Source organism: Nyctereutes procyonoides, unplaced genomic scaffold (assembly GCF_905146905.1).
Source record: "Nyctereutes procyonoides isolate TBG_1078 unplaced genomic scaffold, NYPRO_anot_genome, whole genome shotgun sequence".
In the NCBI taxonomy this organism is placed as follows: Eukaryota; Metazoa; Chordata; class Mammalia; order Carnivora; family Canidae; genus Nyctereutes; species Nyctereutes procyonoides.
Window position 1 is genome coordinate 22,704,964 of NW_026575136.1, and position 25,452 is coordinate 22,730,415.

At 44.8% G+C, this 25,452-nt stretch overlaps 1 protein-coding gene and 1 long non-coding RNA gene across 5 annotated transcripts in view; one reads left to right on the plus strand and one right to left on the minus strand.

The window, feature by feature from the left end:
* The window catches only part of LOC129495573 (alpha-protein kinase 2-like), a 117,666-nt gene that overhangs the window by 69,279 nt on the left and 22,935 nt on the right, over positions 1–25,452 (minus strand). For all 3 annotated transcript variants that reach the window (XM_055303218.1, XM_055303217.1, XM_055303219.1), the window contains one exon: positions 2,721–4,455. In XM_055303218.1, the coding sequence (XP_055159193.1) occupies positions 2,721–4,455 (1,735 nt within the window). The remainder of the gene's footprint in view (positions 1–2,720; positions 4,456–25,452) is intronic.
* LOC129495574 (uncharacterized) lies at positions 197–23,585 on the plus strand. 2 transcript variants are annotated; one of them, XR_008661554.1, is made up of 6 exons: positions 197–324; positions 6,880–6,975; positions 12,415–12,541; positions 15,927–16,021; positions 22,964–23,106; positions 23,224–23,585. It is a non-coding gene; the product is annotated as an uncharacterized LOC129495574 (long non-coding RNA). The 2 variants fall into 2 exon arrangements; XR_008661555.1 differs by lacking the exon at positions 197–324 and adding an exon at positions 4,406–4,477.

Sequence of the window (25,452 nt, forward strand, 5' to 3'; positions counted from 1 at the left end):
ACTCCCAAACTGGGATTAACTTTGGAATCTTCCATAAACGTAGAGAAATTGGGGGCTTTCCAGTCCCAGCCTGGGTAAGTACTATTTCAACACAAATCAGAACAAGATGGCCTTGCAACATAAAAGCAGGAGAGGAAGACCGGAAGTAAGTACACCTGGAGACCTATGTTTAGGCAGGAGATACTCTACAATCTAGTCTTATTTTTAAAATGCAGAATTAGAGGTATGGACCCTTCCTCGGAATGCTAAAAGCAATATACAGATGAAGACAAACGACTAAAAGATAAGCTGGTGGTCACTGTTTCTACAAAAAGACACCTAAAGGTAAGTGTATCAGGCAAGAGTCAAGAGTGGGCAGATTTATTAATATTACCCCAACCGAGGATTTGTTACCATTTCATATCTTAAGTTCCCACAAGCCTCGGTTGCCTGAGAATAAATATTTAAAATATCTTTTCGACTTAGTTATAGAAAGATTCACCAATTTTTTTCTTCAGAAGTATTTAAGAAAAAAAAGTCTGATTTAGTTCCCAGGGACCTTCTCATGCTTTTGTATCACGTTTCCAATGATATTTAGCCCTTTGCTGTAGATTTGGCCATATTGTGTATGCGTGCAAGAAACACAGGCATCTCCTACAGTTAGTAACTTTTTGCGTGGGTAAAAGCATCTGCACTCACTATGCCACTGGCCCTGTGGCAAAATTTTCCCACTTTAGTTAAGGGAAGACAAATGACACAGATACAGAGGCTGCACAGGACCGTCCTCCATAGACAACTTCCATTCATGTTTCTGGGTGCCCTTGAATGAGAGGCTGGCTCTGCCACGGAGCACAGCAAAGGGAGAAACAGTCCTACTACCTGCAGAATGCAAGCTTTCTAAAAAGTCACCTCTGTGGGTCAGAGGTGATTGCTTTAGTTATGCCACAAAGCACAAAACACACCTTGGACCTCCAGCCGATGGCTGGGGAGGGGAGTGAGAGTCGCACAAGAACTGGGCTGGAGACAAGAATCTGCATGAGGCAGCTGCCTGTGGTCCTGGAGATGGCCTGTTTTATTTTTTTATTTTTTATTTTTTGATGGCCCTTTTTATTTAGCTGCACTGAGCCTGCTGTCCCCAGGACTTCAGATCTCAGAATTCAGTTTAGGGTGTAAGCTGAGGAGGACTAAGGAGGCTCCTTCCTTTAGCTCCTCTCATTGTTGGCAGCTGAGGAAGCTAGAAAGCGCTTCCCCCAGTGGCAGGTCTGAAACTATCATTGTCACTAGTCTCCTGTCCTCCACGTACTCCTCCCCGGCCACTTGACCCCCTCACCCCCCACCCCTGGAACCTTTGATAATGAGGATAATTTGCCCAGTGAAATGCTCAACGTGGAGAAGCAACTGTAAAAAGGTTCTTAGCTGATCCAGGAAGAGCATTATATGAAAACAAAGGGAAATGCTATGTTTATGGATGTGAAAAAATGAACACTGCAACCTAATTTCATATTAGTATTGGGCTAAACCACCTCCATAAACTTATCCTGGGCACCCATCTGTGGTCACTGGCATGTGATCACCCCTGTGGTAGGTGTTAAACAACCAAATAGGATAAAGCAGGCTCTCCTGCAAAAAGTAAAGTACAAATGTGACTTTTATGTGGTGAGTTTGGCCAGCAGAGCAGACAATTTGCTCAGGAAAAAGCTACCTCAGATCTGGAGATTTTTAGATTGGCTTCTTTAGGACTGGGTCATTAGAAACCAATGTAGTACGTGTTTACTTTTTCACAGAGAGAGTGCAGTAACTGTGAGTGCATTTGGGAATATTCCGTCATCTTTGGAATATGTCTAATCTCTAGGTTCCTACTATGAAGATGAGGGGAGGGAGAACACAGATCTAGTAAAAATAATTGAAAAACCTTTTCTTAGGTAGTTATTTGCAAAAATAAAATCTTGGCCACACAGCACAACATCAATGCAAAGCCCACTGGGGAGCCTTTAAGACATTCACACATCAAACACAGTATCTTTGGTGCATTAATTATTCCTGTTAATCTCTTTCAAATATACCCCCCAATAGGTAATAGGGTGAAACAAATTTATTCCCCGGCGGTAACTTCTTAGCCTCTTCTATACTTTGTGATCTAAGAAAAACAAAAACAAGCATTCGTTGAAAAATCTACTTTGATTTGTTGGGCGAAGGAAACCGACTCTGTCTACTTCCTCCAACACCACTGAGTGGGTTCTACAAATCTTTGAGATGCACCGAAATCTTTCATTTTACGATGAATTCTGACTAAAACCAGCGCTTACCATTTTCAAAGAGCTCCCGAGAAATTGCCAAAAGAGACTTTTCTTTTTCTTTTAAGGTCTTCACCCAAAACATTTGCTTGAGAACCCTTCTGAATAGAGACATTGCCTAGTAAAACACATGCGGTAGACAAAATATCAAATTTCTTTGTCCAGCTGTCCAGAATCCCATTAGTGCCTCTTACTTCTATCTGTCTTTTGCTATAATTAGGATGGCTTAGGGTTTATCTGGGCCTTTTTTCAAAACCAGATTTCCTTCCCAGCAGCAGCAGCTGTCATTCACAAGTACCCTAATGGTCCTGGGAGACTTCTTTTGATTTACACTGTGGTAGAGTGATCATGAATATGAAGGGAAGGGACACACACACACACACACACACACACACACACACACACAAATACCTTTCATCTAGCAATTTTTAAAGAGAGGAGTCTTACCTGAGGGAGAGCACTCCAGCCTGGAACTCCGCTTATTTCAAACAGCCTATGGACCGGCACTCCTTCCCCCTGGAAGTCTGAGTTCGCTCCTTGGGGGCCTGAGCCCAGTGGAGTTTGCAGGGTTTTTGCTCCTTGGTCTGCTGGCGCTGGAACAGCACCTTCTCCTGCAGGGAACTGGGAATTCCAATCAGCAGCTTCTGCTTTGGCACGAAGACTGTCTCTTTTATCACACTGGGTTAGTGGGTGCTTAACAGGTTCTTTGGGATAGAGGAGATTAAGGGTGCCTTCTGTTGCACTGTCTTTCAGGTTGGGGCTCAGCTTTTTGGGTTTTCCTCTCACGCCTGGCCGCCTCACCCTGGGGGGTTTCTCGGAGCCCGTCTTGGTCAGCGACACCCCATCCCCTACCTTTTTCTCCGCTGCGATCTCCAACCACTGGCTCACCCCTGGCTTCTCTAACTCACCAGACAAGCGCTTCATCGCCGTCTCTATCACTGCTTTATCCATGTTTAGCAGATTGTCACTGGGGAATTCCTCTCCTGCTTGGTGGCTGTCTCTGGTTTCTCCTCGAATTCCTGGATAATCATTTTCAGCGGCCCCAGAAGCAGTGGGTGGTTTATGTCTCCCCTGGTCTGTCACCGTAGATGTCGTGTCTCGGTGAGGCCCCCAAGTCAGAATCATCCCCGTTTGCAGGGATGAGGGACTGTGGGTGGAGGCTTGGCTGCTCCTCACCCCCACTTCTTGGGGTTGTGAGTGATAACCACAGAAGCCAGTGGTGGCATCCATAGGCCCCGTGTCATCCGACACCCAAGGCCCACAACCCATTTCACTGAGGAGATGCTCACACCCACCCAGGCAACACGCACCGAATTCCATCTCTTCGTCATCGCTTTCTAATAAAAAAACATGCTCAGAGCCCTGCAGGTTCCTTTGCCAGACTGCATTAGAGTAATCCGTCATAATGTCGGAACATTCCAGATACTCTAGGTCATCATCTGAAAACTCCTCCGTGCAGGTTAAGGTTATCTCTGGGCAAAGTTCATAGTCACTGTCAGAGTCTTCGCTGGACACCTGTGGACTGCCTTGCTGGTTGATCGTGTCCCTGTCACCTGGGCAAGCAGATGCGGCCGCCTCTGACAGTGGCAGGCTGAAGCTGATGTACTTCTGCGCTTTAGGATCCGGATGACCAGAGTCTGAGACTTCCTCCTTAAGGCCATCACTGCCCGAGGCACCATCCCTTAGCCTCGATACTTCGGAATGTGCTGTCCTGGGGTAACACACATTTTGTTTAGTGGGGATTGTACTTGAATCAGAAAAAAGCAACCCAACTGCAACTTCCTCTGTGTCATCCGGACCAGGCGCCTCTTCCACTGGCCTCGTTCCCGTAACATCCAAGGGATTTTCAGACCTGGATGCACTAGTGTCACTGTTGGCCAATAACTGGAGGGAGCACGAGGGGCTGAATTTGGAGGAGGGGGAGTCAGCTGACACGGGACTACCTGCCGAGACACACTCTTCGCCCTCACAAGGAGGTTCTTTCTCCCCCAGCTGATTTGTCTTGCCCTGCGCACACGCCTCTGTTGCAGGTGGCCAACCTGGGCCCCTGCCATCTTTCAGGTTAGGAGAGAGCTGCGGGCTCTCTGCTGAGCACCTGACTTCAACAGAAGCAGAGCAGCAAATCATTCCAGAACAGTTTTTAGCAGAGATCTGATACACGGCAGCGTCATCAGGGGTACAGCTAGGATGAAGAGAACACACAGGTAAGTTTGCCATGTTTTGGATGATGGACGTGCCAACATTTGTCACGTCATGGCACACAGAAAACGACCATGGTTTTAGCTGCACCCTCCAGGAGATCTTCTGTGGTCTCCCTGGAAGGGGGTTTGTGGTCAGAGGCAACCAGCCTAGGGGCTCCAGCTGCCCTCGAGCTGAGAATCCAGGAAGCTCAGCATTTTCCCTTAAAACTTTCCACCATCTTACCCCAACTTGAAAAATGCTTGAGAATTATTCAGATGAATGGGGAGACACCTTATAATCTGGTTTCTTCGTCTCTCCTTTTAAGTCCTTTTTATGCTATGGGAATTTGAGAAAAACACTATTTTCTGGAGTGAGACATTGTACACGAAGGACTGAAGAATCCTACTTCATGCAGTGGGAGCAGCATGAGCAATAACTCTGTGGAAGCCCATGCTAGGAAGGCCTGGCTCTTGCCAGGAAGGTGTCAAGGTATCACTCCGGGATTATGTGTATGGAGGATAGTGCCATTTCTCTTAATTTTGCATGACTCTGAAGTCTAAACCTCACCCCGTGTGCCCCTCTAGTTGGAAACCCAGGTCCACATGCCATCCTGACTTACACAGACGGAGCCAGGTGCTCGGCTTTGGCCCAGCAGGGAAGAAACTGAATCCTGGATCATGCTGAGCCTGCTCTCCCTCCACCAGGAGAGACAGTGCTCCCGTGGCTCCTCCCTTTATTGACTGGAGCTCCGGGTAGCCTCCAGCCTGACCGGCTTCGCTGACCTTTCCCACTAGGGCCTGTCTCCAGGCTCTGCAATCCCAGTAAAAACCCATTACACTTGATTTATAATTTGCACTCATTTATCTCATTTGACCTCAGTGTAGCTATAACATTGCTGGTCTCCCTCAATGCATTATCCAGCTCTTAAGTCAAAAAGCACTTTTCAGAAGGCAGCGGCTGTGGGTCTGGCCAGAATTAGAGGTGATGTTTAGATATTTATTGACTGATCTGAACAAAATGTGCACAAATACCTGATCTGGAAGGATCAGTGTCAGGCCCTCAGTGGCACACAGTCTTTCTTGTTCTCTCTCTTCTCACTGAAAGCATCGCTCTGTCTCCCCAAGCTCACATGTGTTCGTAAGCCCTCAATAGTCAGATGCCTGCTCAGATACGCCTCATTTTCAAAAATAATAGACTAATTCCAATTTTGTTAATATCTTAGTTTTTTATAATCTGATTCGCAAGCAGGAGCCACCCAGGGGTGGCTGAGGCTGGCCACAGCCTATGTTCGACTTGCCTTGGCCAACAGCATGGGGAGACGAAATTTAGGGTCACTTTCTAGAGGAAACAGTGCCTGCCCCTCCTATCTGCTTCACAAAGTTATTCTGAAGTTCCAATGAGAAAAATCAATGTGAAGGGGCTTTGCAAAACAGAAACCTTATGCCACATAAGAATGTGGAAATGATAATTATGTGATATGATAGAGATATTAGCTAACACTACTGTGGCAATCAGACTGCAATATAAATGCATCAGATCAATATGTTGTACACCTTAAAACATACACAGTGTTGCATGTCAAATATAACTCAATTTTAAAGGGGGGGAAGAGGACACCTGGGTGGCTCAGCAGTTGAGCATCTGCCTTTGGCTCAGGGTGGGATCCTGGGGTCCTGGGATCGAATCCTGGATCGGGCTCCCTGCAGGGAGTCTGCTTCTCCCTCTGCCTGTGTTTCTGCCTCTCTCTCTATGTCTCTGATGAATAAATAAATACAATCTTAGACAAAAAAAAAAAGATATGAGAGTGCTAAGACCAGATTACCTCTGGTTTTCAAGAAGTGTGCAGAAGAAACTAAATCATCAAGAAACTAAAATTTTTGAATCAGAATCCACGGGTAAAAGGCCTGAGAATCTGCTTTTAAACGTCCCAAACAGGGGGGCCTGACTCTTGGTTTCGCTCCAGTTGTGATCTCAGGGTGGTGGGATGGAGCTGTGTGTCAGGCTCTATGCTCAGCGGGGGTCTGCTTCTCTCTCTCTCTCTCCCTCTACCCATCCCTCTTCCCTCCCCCAACCCCACTCACCCACTCTTGCAGGCTCTCTCTTAAATAAATAAATAAATCTTTTAAAAACACACACACACACACACACACATTCTGCTATAAGTTGTCTTTGACCTGCCCTTGGAGACATCCTCATCCTCATCCTCATTACTTACACGTAGGTCTCCTCAAATGAGCTGAATTAAAGCTGAATGAAGACAAAGAGGACTTTGTTTGAGCTTCACATGGCCCATGCCACTGCCTGCTTGCCTCTTTTCCATTAGTCCTTGGAGACCTGGCCTCAGTTAGGAACTTAGAAAGAGCATAAAACAATTCCATGGGCTACTGGGAAGCCCCAAATAATTGTGATTTCCTGATTTATCCAGACCAGATCCCTATGCCAGAGAAACCACCTGCCAAGACTAGTGTGGAAAGAACAGAAAGGAAGAGAGGAAAATAAGCTGGAGAAGCCAAGGGAACAGGTGAGAAATTAGCAAAGGCAGAGAACAGAAATAGTTCTCAAGAACCAAGGAGGGTAAAACCAAACAAATTTTAGAAAAATATGGAGAAAATAATGGGTTAAATAAGCAAATGGGAGAATGTTATGATTTAGTAATGTGTGATTTTATGGGGTATGTGTTTCAGGTGATAGAAGATTTACAAATCATCCTAAATCTACTAGAGAGAAAAAGCATAACTGACCTCTAAGAAGTAAATTAAGTATGATTCTTCTCACTAGCTAATGACCTTTTCAGAGACTTATGATTTGTGGTTGACATGTCCTTGATCATTATCTCTAAATATCTTAAAGAAGAGAGGGAGAAAATCTAGCCAGGAGTACTGTGTTTGTTGACCGTCCCCTCTAGTAAATAATGTGCTATGCTGTTCCCTGTGTCCAAGAGGAGACACAATGGGGTTGATTAATTTCCCTGAAGTGACAAAGCTGGTAAGTGGTGGTGCTAGGCTAGGAAACCAGAGCCTCCTTCTCTGAGGTCAAGCTCAGTGTGTCATGTAGAAAATTCACATTCAGAAAAAGGAAGCGACAAATGTAGAGAGATCATTTTTGCAAATAAAGTGTTTCTGTCCTAAGGCTTTATTTTCATTGGTCAACTGACACACTCATGAAGAGTTTGTTCTGGTGCCCAGTGTTAGGTTGAGTGCTGAGCGAGAGTCAAGGAGATGTGTGCCATGTCATGTCCAGCCCTAAAATGACTAACAGTCTACTGGGGGAAACAATCTGAATCTCTGCGAGAACCTTGTAGGTCTGCTCTGTGCTAAGTTGTTCCAGTGGAAACTGGAAGAACAAGAGAAGCTCAAAGAGGAGACTCCAGTGGTGGCAGCTGAAATGGTGTCAGTAGGCTTGGGCTTTCGAATATGCAAGACGCTGGCAGAGTGACCTGTGTGCCCCACAGTGATTTGACAGGAATGCAAAAGCATCCCGGAAGAAATTCCCTGAACAATTAATTGCGTTCCCTGCTTGCATATCTTTCCTTTTGGCTGAAGGAAGCAGCAGCATTCCTCTGCCTCGCTGTGAAAGTCTTGCTGGAATGCTCTACATTCTTTCTAAATTAATCATTTCCATATTAAAGAAAAAGACATACATGTGACCTTAAGTGGATGGGGCTTCTTCTAGGCTTGGACCCCCTGGGTTGGTCTAAATCAGAGGTTCTTAAATATTTTGGCAGCAGGACCCCCTTTATGCTCTCAAAAACAATTGAGGACTCCCAAGAACTTTGTTTATGGGGGTTACATCTTTCAATATTTACCATATTAAAATTAAAGCTGAGAAAAATTGAAAACGTTTGTTCATTTTAAAATAACAAAAATAAGCTCATTACATATTAGCATAAATAGCATATATTTATGCTAAAATACCCATATTTTCCCTAAACAAAGTAAAATTTCACAAGAGTAACATTGTTTTACCTTTTTTTTTAGATTTTATTTATGTATTCATGAGAGACATTCAAAGAGAAGCAGAGACATAGGCAGAGGGAGAAGCTCTTGATCCCAGGACTTGATCCTAGGACCTTGGGATCATGACCTGAGCCAAAGGCAGAGGCTTAGCCACTGAGCCACCCAAGTGCCCCTGCTTTACATTTTTTTCACACAGCTACTATCTGGCTTAATAAAAGACAGCTGGTCTTTTTTTTAACCTGCTTCTGTATTGTAATACGATAAGGCCTGGTTGAAGTATATTGAGAAAATCTGGCCTCACACAGATATGAAGTTGGAAAAGAAAGAGTATTTTAATAGTCTTTTCATATGATTATAGATCATCTTCTTTGATACTATACAAAGAGTGGTTGCAATGTGGAATCTGAACCCCTATCAACTAGTTACATAAAATCCATTGGCTTAGACTACATTTTACATGCATCTTTACCCATATATGATTTTGTAACATCATGTATTTGTTCATCTGGAGAAACTTGGTTCATGAGATCTTCTAAATAATACCTTTTTTAAATCACATGCATTAATATTCCTACTGTTGGTTCCAAAATAATTTGGAAGTATTGGGAAACTGTTAAGCTTCTGATGAAGGATACAAGTTTTTGAAATTTCTAGTTAGGGAAATAATACAAATATTAATTAATCATAACAACATAAGTCAATTCTGTGCTAAGTTGCTTGGTAGCAGTGGAAGGGTGAGGGACATCTGTAAAATGGCAGAATTAAAACTTCTGGAAATTTTCTCCTCCATAAAAGCAATGAGAACACTGACAAAATTTGCCAGGATCAACTTTTTCAGAATTCTGAAAATTAACCAAAGACAAATCTGAAGATTTATTCAAGAAAAATAACTGAATCGCAAGGAAAATAGCAAATTTTCTGGTGTTTAAACTTTCCCTAGTCCAATCCCTCATCCCCACCTCCATGTAAACCAAGTGTTCACAATCATGGCATAAGTCAGGGGTCTGGCAGCCACCAGAAGGGGCAGAACAGGGTTGGAGCAGCTCCAAAGCCCCATTCTCAGTGAATTGTTATCTGACCTCTCTGGTGGCTCCCTGAAAAATCATACTCACAAGACTGTCTTTATGTGTTCTGATTCAGAGTTCAACTAGAGTGAACAACCTTTTTCCTGAGACATTTGTCAGGTAAAAATTCAGAGGCAACTTTCACATCACAGCTGCCTGAGGCACTGGATCACTGGTGAGACAAACAACGGGCTAACCAAAAAGATTAAGAGGGAAAGATAGGGAATGAGATGCCCACAGGGGACATTGAAAAGCTCCAACATGTTTCTGGGAATCTAGTAGGCCATGCACATGTGTGTGGCTTTGAGCATGTCCAGGGCTGTATGCATGCTCAGGAAAGACTTAAGAAGACAGTAAGCACTCAACTCTAACTGACCTGAAGGCTCTGTGCTAGCAGGAAATGAAGGCTAAGACAGAGTTGTCTACTGCTTGGCTGAGTGTTGAAGGCATGTCCCAACATGTGCACAGAGCCCTTCAACAAAAGCTGAGAGACTTACTGGTTCCAGGCATCTAAGGAAATCTCTGTCTAGTCATTAGTCAACTACTAAGTTAACTGAGCAGAGATTTCAGTGACCACAAACAATAAGGAATACTGGTTTTAAAGAATTAGTTCAGAAAAGTCACTAAACAAACAACAACAAGCACTGTGAAAGGGAGAGAATCTGCTTTCCAGAGTCACCACATTATATGTTTAAAATGTCCAGTTTTGCAAAACAATTAGAGACATGCAAAGAAAGATTAAAGCATGGCCCATACATGGGGGTTGGGGGGCAAGGAAAGTAGTCAGTAGAAACCATCCCTGGAATTGCTAAAGATTTTAATTAGCTATTTTAAGTGTGTTCACAGAAGTAAAAGAAGCTATGTCTAAAGAACTAAAGGAAAATGTGAGAAGAGTGTCTTAATAAAGACACAGAGGCTATAAATAAGAACTATATAGAAATTTTGAAGTTAAAAAGTATAATAATTGACATGAAAAAATTTACTAGAGGGCTCAAGAGCAGAGGTGAGCAGACAAAGTTGATGAACTTGTAGATGATTGATTGCATCTATCTAGTCTTCAGAATAGAAAGAAAAAAGAATGGAGAAAACTGGACAGACTCTCAGAGACCTGTGTGTGTGGGATACCAGTGAGCTCACAACATATACATAAAGGGAGAATAAAAAAGCAGAAAGAATATCTGAAGAAAGTGGAAGTCCTTAGTTCAGAGAAGGGACTGCAATGATAACTTGAAAGCTTGGATTTTTTTAAATTGAGGTATAATTGACATATAGCATTGCATTAGTTTCAGGTATATGACATAATGATTCAATATTTGTATATGTTGTGAAAGGATCACTGCAATAGATCTAGTTAACATCACTCACTAATGTTGTAGTGAGTTACAAATTTCTTTTTCTTATAATGAGAACTTTTAAGATCTACTCCCTTAGCAACCTTCAAATACATGATACAACATTAGTAACTATGGTCACCATGCTGTACATTACATCCCAGACTTACTTATTTTATAACTGGAAGTTTGTACCTTTTTTAAAAGTTTGGATTTTTATCACTAGCAGCAGATACTATAAGTTTTCCTTGAAGTGGCAGACCTACTTTGTTTATTTTGAAGACAATGTTCACCAAATATCCAAGGTTGGATGATCATCGTTTGTCCATTGTTCTTTCAAGTAAAAAAATTGTACTTCATGAAAAAGTGGCTAGTTCAGCTTGTAACTTAAACAATAATACATATGCTATCTCTCAAGATGACTATCATCTCAAGGAAATCCACCAGAGATGCTCTGGGCATATTTCCCATTTCCTTACAGGGCAGTAAAAGTGCTTCATCAAGATTTAATGAAATTAGCAATTTTTACTGATGCATCAGAAACATTATCAAGTAAAATGTTTTGATTTTTAACTATGGCTGCATAACAGTGAAGAATTCTATGAAAACTGGTATAGTTTGGGACCACTGCCTAGATTCATGCTAAGCCACCAACAGTTTTACCATCCATTGCTTTTTATCATCACTACATATGTCAACACAGTGAAAAAGACAAATAATGTTTCAGTACTTCTGTGATAATAGTTTTGATTTTGCAGATCCTCCGAAAGGTCATTAGTGACCCTAGGGGTCCCTGGACCACACTTTGAAAACCACTAATTAAAGCTATTCACCAAGGGAAGCTTTAAAATGCTCTCAGAAATTCTCTCACAGCAAAACACCTGGCAGAGAAGTGCCCTTGCACTCTGGAAAATGGGCAACAGAATGGAGGGCTGACGCGTTGCTCAGTATAATCATTCAGGTGCTGTCTTAGGCAGATGACTTCATCTCTTTGGGCCTCAGTTTCCTGATTTACAAAGAGGAAGAAGACCTATGTCTGGGTCCCACCCCCTAGAGATTCTCATTTAATGCTCAGTACATGGGTCTACACGATTTAATTTGGGGCTGGAGAAGGCTCGATCAATCAATACAGGAGTGGGAGGAGGGTGCTAACCTTAGAATTTCTGGAGATCTTGCACAAAAGATCATAGGATGGTTTTGTGCTTTGGGAACAAGGATTATAAATGCGAGTGAGAACTAGAACAGGGCAAATAAGAATATGAAAATAGGGGGTTGAGGAATAGAATGTAACAGGTGCAAAAAGAAGACAAGGAATCAATTTTTTTCTCTAGCTACCAGCAAAACAGACCTATCAGACCTGGTATTCTTTGAAATCCCTACAACCCCCTCAAAAAATAAAATAAAATAAATAAAAAATAAATAAATGAAATCCCTACAACCCCCACCATTACTGCCCCCTCGGGGTGTTGGATTTGCACATTCATTCTTCATACATCTATTCACTCACCATTCCACTGACAAATAAAATAGAATGACTTACTCCCGCGCAGACTGAAAAGTGGATTTCCCCGGCTCAGGTTGCTTCTCTTCTCCCTTTTGTCTCCTGGAGGTCATTCCCCTGCTCCCCAGAAAACTCTCCCAACCAAGATTAAAATTGCTGAAACAAACCCTGCAATCTGACCAGACACCCTGAGGACAGTGTTCGTGGGAGACAAAGCTCAAGCGATTGGCTGGAGGTAAGACAGGAAATCCTCCCTGGGTTTCAGGTATTGTTCTATTTTACTATGCTCTCCACTTTCCAGTGGAGGGAAACAAGACCTGGGAACAAAATGTCTGCAGTTGTCTTCCCTGGGGCAGCCAGGAATTCGCGTGGAGGGGTGGGGGGGTGGGAGGCCTCTGAAGCCCCCCTCCCATTCCCTCCCCACCCTGCAGATTTTCTGAGCCTTGCCTGCCCAGTACAGCAGAGGGGAGGGAGAGCACCAGGCTCAATAAATACTTACATGATGACATCCATGTCCTTGCCCCTGTCACAGCACCAGGTGAAGGTCAAAGTATTTTCTTACACTAAGTGTCCATATCTTGTTACTTGCCTAACTGCTACTATCAGTTTGATTGATTGAATTATTCAAGATAACTAAAGGAATAAGAAAGGCTTGGGTTTTTTCATGCCCCAAAGCTATGTTTGTTGAAGAAATGGGAGAATTCTAATTCTAGGAACACAGGGAACTTCTTGATCATAATTTCTACGAGCTAGATACACTTCAAAACTGATGAGGAGTTTCCGCATACATTTACCTGTTCACTCATTTCTCCGATGCATTTATTGAACCACAAGTCTGAAGACTGAAAGGGGACTTGGAGCTGTGCCGCCCCTGGCTCCCCGGCTCCCAGGACCACTGGCTTCCTGCTATATTTGACTACAGGGCAGCAGGAGATTGGAGAAGGGGAAGATGGGAAAAGTCACCCTCGGGTGGTCTTTCTTTCTTTCTTTCTTTCTTTCTTTCTTTCTTTCTTTCTTTCTTTCTTTCTTTTTTTCTTTCTTTCTTTTCTTTCTTTTTCTTTCTTTCTTTTTTTCTTTCTTTCTTCTTTTTTTCTTTCTTTCAATATTTTATTGATTTCTTTGACAGAGAGAGAGAGAGAGCACAAGCAGGGAAAGCAGCAGGCAGAGGGAGAGGGAGAAGCAGTCTTCCTGCTGAGTAGAGAACCCCACCCAGGGCTCTATCCCATGACCCTGGGATCATGACCTGAGCCGAAGGTAGACGCTTAACCAACTGAGCCACCCAGGCTCCCCTCAAGTAGTATTTCTAAGAGGACATCCCTTCTGTCCTCTTCAGTAGCTCCAGGTCCCACAGACGGGCCCACCAGGGTTCCAGCTTCTGTCCTGTGACCCAGAACTAGTAGTCCCGCCACCTCCCTTTGACTGAGCAGCCTAGGGAATGGTGGCTTCCTGCTGATGCTCATCTCTGGGTGACCCTGTGACTCAATCACCCACACAATCCCACATTGAATGCTTGAAAATAGTTTTTGTCTTCCTGGTTAGACCCTGACTGGTAGAGGGTGATTTAGTTCACTGACTCAGTTGGAGATGAAACCCGAGATGTGACTATCTTAAGTAACACAGTTAAGAAATTATAAGAAATGTCTACCATGCATAAGGCACCGTGTTAGGCTCCATGTAGAAGATAAAAATGGTAAATTCCTTGGCTCTTCCTAAGAGCTTCTCATCTAATAAGAGAAATGAGGCATCTATACCAGCGGCTACAATACAGGACAGTACGTGCCAAGGGCTATCAAAAACATGACTAATTATGGAGAGCCGGGTCAGGGGACACAAGATAATGAGGGAAGGTTCCCTGAGTATACAGGAAACAGGACATACACAGGAGGATTTTGGCGGGAAAGTTGGTATATGCCTGGGGTTGGGGAGGGAGCTGATCATTCCAGGCACAAGGAACAGCCTCAAGGTGAGATCCTAGGGGAGTGGTGAGCTAAAAGCTAGGGCCACTGCAGTATTCATTATTTAAACAGAACATTTTTGAGAATGAAAAGGGACACTATTAATACTTACATCAATACTGCAGGCAGAAACCAGGGCCATGCCAGGGAAATAGAGACTGACTCAGATAAATCAGGAGATGTGGTCACCCACCAGGGCTTGGGCAGGGCCCAGACTCTGGGGGATTTTCCACCCGAGACTGAGGAGTTTGGACCTCAGGCTCCAACTGGGAATCCCTGGGAATCAGATCAAAGCAGCCATTTAGAGGGGAACAGAGACCATACTGTAAGATGCTCAACACACGCTCACAGTGTGCCAGGGGGAGGATGGAGGGCTCCTGCTCTCCAGATCTGACATGGGCTGTGGTCCCTGCTGGAGCAGGAACACCTCATTCTCCCATATGTCCTATTGGACCTACCACAATACATGCCCAGCCAGTGTGTGGGACTTGAGAAAGGGGAGAGAAATCAATGGTATATTCATGGTCTCCTTCCCCAGGGGAGCTCCAATTTTGCAGAGAGATAAGACTTTCAGGTGTTACACAGGGGGCAAAATGCAATTTGCAAACTCTAGTGTCACTGAATCCCAAAAGGCCCAATTAAGGCAAGGGAGCATTTCTGGTGCTAGGAGGGGAGAGGTCAGGGTGGCCTGGATCTTCAGACAACATGCCAGGAGCGTGGAACTTGAGCGTAGTGGAAAGGATTAAATTTTGGCTCCGGGTTTGGGGTGGGGGAAGTGGCGAGGGCATTTGTGGCAGATGTACCAGAGCTGAAATGAGCAGGTCATGTGGAAGGGACAGTAAAGAAAAGAGCTGGTGGGGAAAGGGCCCTAAAGACAGAAGCTGTGGGCTGAAAGGCCCAGAGTCCTGCTCAGGAGCACAAGGCACATGTGAACTGCAGTGGAAATTCTACTTTTCCTCTTCACCCGAGTGCAATTCTGAGCAGACGGGAGAGGCAGATGGCAAAGCCAGTATGGCACAGCAGTTAATGGACAGACTTTGCAGCAAGACTGCCTGGGTTCACACACTGCCCATTCACTGTGTGATGTTGACAAGCTACTAAAGTACTGTGACTGTACCTACAGCAGGGGATGACCTGAGGACTATAGGAGGTAATTCCTAGAAGTGCTTAAAGCAGGGCCCAGCACACAAAAAGCACTAAATCAGTAGTTCTCAGCCCAGGCTGAATGTCAGAATCACTAGGGGTGCTTTTCAAAAATAACAGGGCCAGAGGATTTTTAGGGCAGTGAACAACTCCGTATGAGACTAATGGTGAATACATGTCATTATGCATTGATCCATAAGCATGGACTGTGCAACACCAAGAGTGAACCTTAATGTAAACCACAGATTCTGGGTGATAATGACAGCTCCACATAGGCTCACTGATGGTAACTCTACCACTCTGGTGGGGGATGGAGATGGTGGGGGAGGCTGTGCGTGGGGTGAGTCAAGGACGGGTATGGAAACTGTACTTTCTGCTTATCTTTGCAGTGGACCTAAAAGTACTCTAAAGAATGAAGTATTTAAAAGGGGGGAGGGGACACCAGTGTCAAGGCCCCTCCCCCCCAAAAGCAAGTAAGCAGCATCTCAAGGGTGAGGAGCTTCACCATGCATATTTTTGCAGCTTCCCAGGTGATTCTAAAGGGGAACCAGAGCTCAGAAGCACTGAGATAAATGAATGCTAGCTCCTGTGTGGCCCTGAAGGAGGTAGAGGAATTGGTAAGTTGATGGGAGAGGAGGGATCTTTGCCTGGGCATGTATCAGGAGTGATTTCTTGGCTCTATTTTGAGACAAAAGTGCTAAGCTTTTGACAGCTTCTTGAGCCTCTGTGAGCAATGTAGGCTGACCAGATATTCTTTAAATAGGAAACAAGCAAACTGACTTCAGAAAGGAGAAAAAGAAAAACCTTCAGCATTACTACCATCAGGCTTAGTAAACAGACAACTGAACCCTCTTTTTTTAAAAAAAATTATTTATTTACTTGAGAGAGAGGGAGAGCCCAAGTGGTGGGGGGGAGGCACAGAAGCAGACTCCCCACTGAGCAGGGAGCCCAACACAGGGCTTGATCCCAGGACCCCAAGATCATGACCTGACCGGAAGGCAGACACTTTAACAACTGAGCCACCCAGGCGCCCTAACAGCTGGACCTTCTTATCAAAAGAAAACCCAAGGGTAGTTAGAAACGGTCCCTACATTCCACCCAAGCTAGCAGAATGCCCAGAGTGTGTCCAGAAATCTCAAGGCACATTGTGACAACAGAAGAACTCCTATATTAAATTATAAATCTGTCCATGAAAGACATGGCATCTTGAGAACAGGCCAAAAACAGCACACCACTAGACACTGGAAGACCCAGAGTTCTTTTATAAAAGCCAGTTAGCTTATAAAGACCAGTACTGCTAACTCGTCAAAAACCCAACTGACCGCAATCCAGGCCTGCTTCTTGTCTCAAAAAAATTGTGATTCCGTTCTACTAATCATTCATGGGGCACAGCTCAGAGTCCCATTTTTCACTTCCCCTCGGCATCCAATCCAGCAGGAACTCCTGGCAGATGGATACAGAACCTGGTGCCTCCTCGTCACATGCTCCAGGTCCACCCTGGATTGGGCCATTTCCTCTCTTGTCTGGATGATGGCTTTGCTGCTTGTGGGTCTTCCCCACTCTGCTCTATCTCCTCTGTAGCTGCAATGACCTTGCATGCTCCCACCTCCAGCTTCCTTCTGCCCCTGCTGGTCCCTCTGGAGAGAACACTCTGCCCCAGGATAATCCCAGCCCTCTCCTGCTCTCACCCTTCACACCCCTGCTCCTAGCACCTCAGCAAAGACCCCTTCTTCCCAAGACTCCTTCCCTTCCCCACCTCCTTTACTGTTTGTCACCTGACACTACTGGTTTTGCTGGTGTGACTCCTTCTTTACCCCCGTCCCATGAGATCAGGACTTCACTGTGCTCCCTACTGGGTCCCAGGGGTCTTGAATGGTTCTAGTGTACCATAGGCCCTCCATTAATCCTTATTTTTTGAAGGCAAGCCTCATGATCACTTCGTTTTGAGTTACAATCCAGCACACATGTTAGTAGATTTTGTTTTAGAGGACGGCTCTGGTAGAGAGAAATGCAGTGAGTAATATAATAGGACAGGAGTCCTAGGAGACAGGCTTTTTCACTTCAAATAGTGGCTGTGTTCCTAACCAGTTGTTAAGAACTTTGAAGACTCCCATGATCTTTCTGGGCCTTGGGTGATCTATAAAGTAAAAAACCAATTGGGTTGGATTAATTAAATCAGCCATTCTTAGGTGTAGGACCTGAGCATCAGTATTTTTTAGAGTTCTTCGTGTGTCACAGAGAGCCAGGTGTGGGATAATCCTTAGAGCTCAGCTTCTCACATGTCATTGTGCACAGGAATCTCCTGGGATCTTGTTAGAATGCAGAATCCAACTGGCAGGGGAAGGGGTCAGGACTTGGGCATTCTAGAGAGCTCCAGGGGCTATGGTGGTGGCTGCTGCTATGGCTCTGAAATCACCTTTGAGCGGCAAGTTCTTAGAGTTGCTTCCAGCTCCAGGACTCCAATGGTTCTAAAAAGTGAAAGTCCCTTTATTAAATTCTCAAAAAAATATCAGCTGTCACTTGACTCACTGCTCAATTTGAGCTGAGTTCCCAGTAATTGCTTGACAAGCTGCCCCCACATCCAGCTCTGTGGGTGTTGGAGCTAGTTTTGCTTTTTAAAAAAACCAACCACTCCACCCAGGCACAAAACCAGACCCGAGAACTTCTCTCTCAAAAGCAGTCTGAGAGTCTGCGGTCAGGGAAGAAACTGTCACAATTCAATTGCTTCTCTTTGTGTCCTGCCCTACCAGAGCCTCAGTGCATGTTATGTCCCTCTCTTTCATTCCTCTGGGCCATTTCACTGTGCCTCTGCCTTGATCCCATATCCTGGGGCCCTGTGGCTGAGTAAGTGTGTGGCCCCAGGCAGTCACAGGAAAGCAGGGAGCCACATGGCACCTGAGAGGAGCATCTCATGTTGCAGGAAGGCTGGCCTGGGCTGGAGGGCAGGAAAAACCCCTGCCTTGCTCGCCTGGCAACCCAGTGAATGGGAAATGATAAGGACAGAGAAGGGGCAGCAGCATAATGACCAGAAAAGCAGACTCCCGGGAGCTCAAATGGTCACGGGAGCTGCTGACACAGTGGTCTGCTCCTATAGCTCCTGCCAAGGGCCTTTTATAATTACTTCCTATCTTCACAATCCCCTTAGACCGCACAGCCTCTAAAGTAATAGTTGGCTGACCACCAAGAAGCCATAGTAATTTAAATCAAGCCCCCACATTCATATGGCTGCCCATGGAATGGTTCTGCAGGGGAGGAAAAAGTTTTCTCAACTATTCAGAGTCCATGAACAGACCTGAAAATTAAACTGATGAAGACAGATTAGCAGGAGGAAAGCATACACATTTTATTGAATTTTTACAAGGGAGTCTTCACAAGAGAGTGAAGACCCAAAGAAGTGACGAGAGCAGAGTCGTTTGATACATTTTAGACAAAAAACAAGAAGTTTGTGAAAAATTGATAAGACAGAGGGGTTTGGGCTAAAGGTAGCAAATGGTAAAGAAGTAACTAGGAAGGTAAGAATGAGTTTGACAAGGTTGTTTGTACAGATTTCCTGACCCCAAATTGCCTGTCTCTGGTGATAAAGATGTCTCCCCTCCCCCTGGCACAGGGAATGTACCTTTCTAGGAAGAGTTTTAAGACCTGTTGCAGGGAAACAGGGAGAGGATGGTTGTGGGGGAAGGAGTGCTCAGACCTTCCTCCTTCTGCTGTTTTTAATAATTCCTTCAGCTTAAGTTATTTAATATGCCGAGGTGCCATATTTTGAGGTAATGTGTCCTGAACCCCGTCAGCATTCCCCCCTCTCTTGGCAAAACTGTGGAGAATACAGCAAAAGCACTGAATGCATTATATAATTTATCTCATAGATCTTTACTGAATGTGTGATGATAACCAGGCACTGGGCAGGCTCTGGGGTACAGCAAGGAACACTGGACATATTTCTGCTCCCATGGAATTTACAATCCACTTGAGGGATCCTCACAATAAACACAAATACAAATAAATATGCATCATGACTGGAAACAATGCAAGTGTCCATCAACAGGTGAATGGAATAACAAATTCCGGTTGAGCCAAACAATGAAACACTGAAACACAGTTGAATGATAAAAAAGAATGAACTATTGGCACAGCAAAGGACACAGATGATTCTCAAGATAATCATGAAGAGTGAAAGAAGCCAGGTACAGAAGAGTACATGCCTGGTGATCTCATTTATATAAAATTCGAGAAAAGACAAACTAGCCTCCAGTGATAGAAGGCAGATGGGTTGCTGTGTAAGGATGAATGGCCAAGACAGCCTGCAAAGGGACACCGAGAAATCATTTGCGGGTGACAGACATGTTCATCTTGATGGTGGTGATGGCTTCATGGGTGTGTGCACATATCAGAGCTTACCAGATTGAACGCTTTAAATGTGCAGTTCATTGTGTGTCAACTACACCCACACAAAGTTGTTAAGTATATGTATACACACACACACACACACACACATACATTATGTCATGTGCTATGTGAAAAATAAAGCAAGATAAGAAAGGTAGGACATGCTGGGGCAGGTAGAGCTATTGGTGACTGGTCAGAGAAGCTCTAAGTGATGAGGTGAGCTGCAGCAGATGCAAGAACTAGCCATAGGGCTACGTGGGGAGAGAACATTCTGGGTAGAAGGAAGAGCAAGTGCAAAGGCCCTGTGGGAGCAAGCCACTAGACCTCATTAACATCTTTGAGTTCCGAAGTGGCTCAGAACTGAGTTACTAAAAGTACAGGGAGGAGGGGAATGGAGTCAGAGATAGGAGAAGCTCCCAGGCATGATGGGGCAAAGATAGAGGTAAATTTCATGGGGGACTCTTGGCTGAGAGGCAGAAAATAAGGCTGTGCTGGCCAGGACAAGGACATATGTTCCCAAACCAAATTTTGTTCTTAGTCCTGCACTCCCCCGCCAACCCACTGACCAACACCCCTTTCTTCAGAGTTGGAGCAAAGCCCATCCTGGGACTCATGGAGCCTGAGTTGGTTCCAGCCCTTCCCCCAAGTCGCTGTCTGTCCTTGTCAAGTAGCATCTTTATGACGTTCACCTTTAAAACGGGAGTCAGTCAAGTGATCACTAGCACTAATGCTGTGATTTCTACATCAGTGAGGCTCCCCATCTTGTCAATCATCAGAAGTGTTGGACCAAGATTCTGTGATTACAAATTAAGAATGAACCCCAGTTGGCCCCAAACTTCCCTAATGTTACCCGTCTGCTCTAAGTCCCCAGAAGGTGTTGATGGAGTGGCATTTACAAAGACATTTAGCACGCATCCAATTTCCAGGGATTACTGCACTCCTCTCTGTCCCAAGATTTGGGAGGGGCTCCTGACTCAGTCTGTCACCTGCTCCCAAACTAGCATCGATTTGCCCTGAGGGCCAGCACCGCAGTGGGATCAACTGCCCAGGAAAAGATGAGTGTCCCACAGTGTGGCTCCCATAACCATTCACTCCTCTGACACACTTACCTAACCAAAATCAAAACCAGAGTGTGAGGACAGGCGGGGGATTCTCGGCACAGACCTGTCACCCTGGGGACTAAATGGGAGTTTCTTGTCAGACCCTCAGGACTCATTCAAGAAATGCTCGAGGCATGGTCTGAGGAATGCCCAGGATGCTGAAATCATTCAGGAAGAACGCCCGCCTGGGCTCTGTGCTGGGAACAAGGAGGCCTTCGGGGTGCAGAAGGTTCCGCCAGTCATCCTTAAGACTTGTTACACCTACTTAAGCTCACAGGAACACAAAGTTCACAAAATGCTTTCCAACCTCAGATGAAATGCCTTTTCTGTCTTAGCCAAGACATAGCAGGATTCAGTCATCTTTATTTCTACCCAATGGTCCCTTGATGAAACACATTAATTACATCTCATCCTCCAAAGGGAAATAGCCGAGGGAAAATGCTGCCAAGCTCTGCTACCCGTCTTACCTCCTAGTTGCCCTATTTTTAATCAGGTCAAAAATGATAGTTCAGTGTGGGGGCATGTTCAAACTGCATAAAATATTATTTACAGAGAATTCTAAATCACCCATCCTGATTTAATCCCCATACCAATCCCATAAAGCAGTACTATCATTATCCCCATTTTGCAGATGAGAAAACTGAGTCTTAGAGAGGCTAAGTAACTTGCTGAAGATGATACAGTATATAAGATCTGGGATTTACATCCAGACAACCTGGCTTCAGATCGTTGCTCTAAATGGTGGAAATAAAGGAAAACCACCTTTCCTTTGTAAGTAACATTGATGGTGACAATTCTGCTGTTAGCAGGATGTGTGGCTTGAAGTGTTTCTTGCAGGGATCAAGATGTTTGAAACTAATTCTCCAATACTCATTTGCCCAGACTCATTTTTGACCAACGACTCATGTTTTTTAGGTATTTGGCAAGGAGTCTGGGTTTCCCTGGGTGATCATGTCCAGAAAGAGGGTGACGGCCTCCAGAAACCAAAGTGTCTGGCTCAGACAACAAGAACTTATAAACAGCTCTTTGTGACAAACCAGAATGGCTTCGAGAATATAACAGTGTCCCGGTGCTCCTGGCATCTGTCCACCCAGATGTGAGGAATAACTAAAAAGTCTAACACATCACTACAGTCACAGATTTGACCATCTAAAAACCTTCCAAACAGGGTTTCAAGTACAAGCATATATGAGAAAAGCAGCTTCAACTTGTGGCTGGGTTCCAGCTCACCTGTTAAATGTCCACTTCTTTCCTGGCTTTGAAAATTCTCCAGGGACTCTAATGCTTTTCAAAACTATTCAGATAAAATTATCCTGGCTCTAAGTACAACTGCTGTCAGCTAGGGCAGAGTAATTCTTTCAGAGTAATTCTGGGACCACATTGCTTTCAGGGAGTGGTCAGGAAAAGGGCATCAATTATTAACTAATAACTGATACTTGTTGCATGCTTAATGCACACTTTGTTGACCATTTTGAATGAAAAATCTCATTTAAATTATCACAAAAGATCACTTTATGAAGACACCAAAGCACAGAGAAGTTAATGGACTTGCTCAAGGCCAAACAGCTAGCAAGGGGCGGAGCATGGCGACAGCGAAATTAGGACGTTGAGGCAGGACTTGGAGAATTTTGTCATCATTTACAAACACATGAGTCTGTGGGGATAAGAGATGACAGAAATCCCACTCCCTGCCCCTAGGAGCTGAAGAGGGGACATCAGTGAAGCAGAAGTCACTAACTTCATGCAGCCAATATCAACTGAGCCCTGAATGAAAAGTCCAGGCTTCACAGAGCTTTCGGTCCAGTCAGGAGACAGACAGAAGCCAAGTAAAGGATAATGTGCAGGGGGCACCTGGGGGGATCAGTGGGTTAAGCATCTGCCTTCAGCTCAGGTCATGATCCTGGGGTCCTGGGATTGAGCCCCTGAGTCAGGCTCCCTGCTCAGCAGAGAGTCTGCTTCTCCCTCTCCCTCTTCCCCTCTCCCCTGCTCATGCTCTCTCTCTCTCTCTCTCTCTCTCTCTCTCTCATATAAATGAATAAAATCTTTAAAAAAAATGAATACTCAATTTTTGTCCAGGTTCCTGGAACATGGCTCCTGAAACCATTGGAATCTCTGGAATGATGTCTTTTGTGTGGTGATGAGATGACTGGTGCCTGGAAACCCCTAGTTAAGCTTCAGGAGGGGGCATGGTCCCAGAAGGACCAAGGCACGATTACAAGGTTGGAACTTCAGCCCCAGGCCCAGACCTCCGGGGAGGGAGAGGGGGGGAGAGGGGCTAGAGATGGTTAATCACCATTGGCCAAAAATTCTATCATTTCGTGCCTACATAATGGAAGCTCCAGAGAAATCCCTAAAGGACTGGGTTGAGAAAGGGCCCAGGTTGGTGACTATATCAAGGTTCCGGGAGAGGGGCAAACCTGGAGCGGTCACGAAGTGCTACAGCCTTGACCCCACGCCTCGCCCTATGTATCGCTTCTGTTTGGCTGTTCCTGAATTGTACCCTTTATAACAAAAGGATTATGGTAAGTAAAGTGTTTTCCCCTGAGTCCTGAGTTGTTCTGGCCAATTACATAACCTGAAGGGGGGAGAGGAGATTGTGGGAATCCCCCGACTTTGTAGCCAGTCAGACAGAAGTGACCAGGGATCCAACAATACTTGCAACTAATGATGTCTGAAGCAGGACGAGGGGGTGATCTTGAGGGAGGGAGATCTTAAACCTGTGGAGTCTGATGCTACCTCTGAATATCTGGTTGTCAGAACTGAACTGAACTGTAGAACAGCCAGCTGGTGTCAGAATTGGTTGGTATCAGGAAGAAAAAAGATGACTCATTCTGCTAATTGTCTTCTTCTGTGTCTGCTTCCTCCGCTGGACTGTGAGATCACAGAAGTCAGGGGTGAGACATTTTCTTAGCCCTCCACATGCTCCTATTTAGGGCTGATGAGAACCTACCAAGTGTGCTTGATGTTTGCAGAATAAATGAATGGATTAGGAATGGAAAGAATTGTCCTACAGGCAAAAAGGAGCCTTAGAAAGTTGTTTTCCAGCAGGATGAAGAGGCTTAAGTAGGTGATTTAAAAGATTAATTAGGTACATGTTAGATGGAGAGAGGGTGTAGTAGATCACACAGTTTGCCACAATTTCCTCCTGTGCATTTACGCACACCCTATTGCAATGTGACTTTGCCACTCCACTCTTAAAGAAGTGGCTTCTACTTTTGTGCTGCTTAAATATGGTCCGGTGACTTGCTCCCACCAGGGGAATGTATTGGAATTGGTATTACGGTGGCACCCAAAAGGCCTGCAGATCCATTCCCCTGGAATGCTGCTCTGAGACCACAGCATGGGGAAGCCAGTTCTAGCCTCCTGGAGGAGGATAGGAGCCCATGTGGAAGAGAGCTGAGGTGGCCCAGACAACAACCAGCATCAACTCCCAGACCTGTTGGTGACGCCGTCTTGGACCTTCCAGCCCAACCAATCCTCAAACTCAAGTGGCCAGAGGGAGCATTGAGTGAGCCAGGCCAAGCCAGCAGAGGAACCACAGCCACCCCCACAGAACCATGAGAAATAATAAAACACTGCCATTTCAAGGAACTCTGTTTTGTGGTGGTTTATTACATAGCTTCTCAGCCTCAACACTACTGACATTTTAGACTGGATAGTTCTTTGTTGTAGGGCATTGCCCCGGGCAATGTCCAATGTCTAGCAGCACCCTTAGCCTCTCCTCACTGGATGCCAGGAGCATCCCCTCCCAGCCGTGACAATCAAAAATATTTCCAGACATTGTCAAATGTTCCCTGGGGGCCAAAACACAAGTGACCCAGGAAATCTTCATATTGATCTTTCCTTCACAATCTTAAGTAATCAATATCCAGTTTGAGGCATAACTGGAAAAATGTTTCTTGCCCCTTGACTCATAGATGCCCCCAGGTGGCCCAGGTGAATCCAGCTGGTATTTTGGGACCAGTACTACATTATCAGAGAAGTCAGTCACCCCTAAGTCAAGATAGGCAAATGGTAGCACTTTTTTCCCTAAAATGTTCAGGTATATCATGTTTTAGTTTCCTAGAGCTGTCATAACACACTACTATGAAGAGAGTAGTAAAAAAAAAAAAATTATTCTTTCACAGTTCTGGAAGCTAAAAGTCCCAAATCAAGGTTGTCAAGGCCCTGCTCCCTCTGAAGGTTCTAGACAAGAATCTTCTCTTGCCCCTTCCTAGCTTCCAGTGCTGGGGGGCAGTCCTCGGCATTTCCTGGCTTGTAGCTGAATCCCTGTGGCTCTGCCTGTCTTCACATGGCTATGTCCCCATCTGTGTCTATTTTCTCCTTTAAAAAAAAAACACCAATTATTGAATTAAAACCCACGTCAATCCACCACCATCTCACCTTCAGTAATAATTACAACTGAAAATATCTTAATTCCAAATAAGGTCACATTCTGATGTCCAGATGAACATGAATTTTGGGGAGGACACTATTCAACCCATATACATCATGCGCAGACGGGCTCACGGTGACTGTGCATGGCCCCCACCAGGTCCTCTGCAGGGCACGCCTCCAGCCTACCC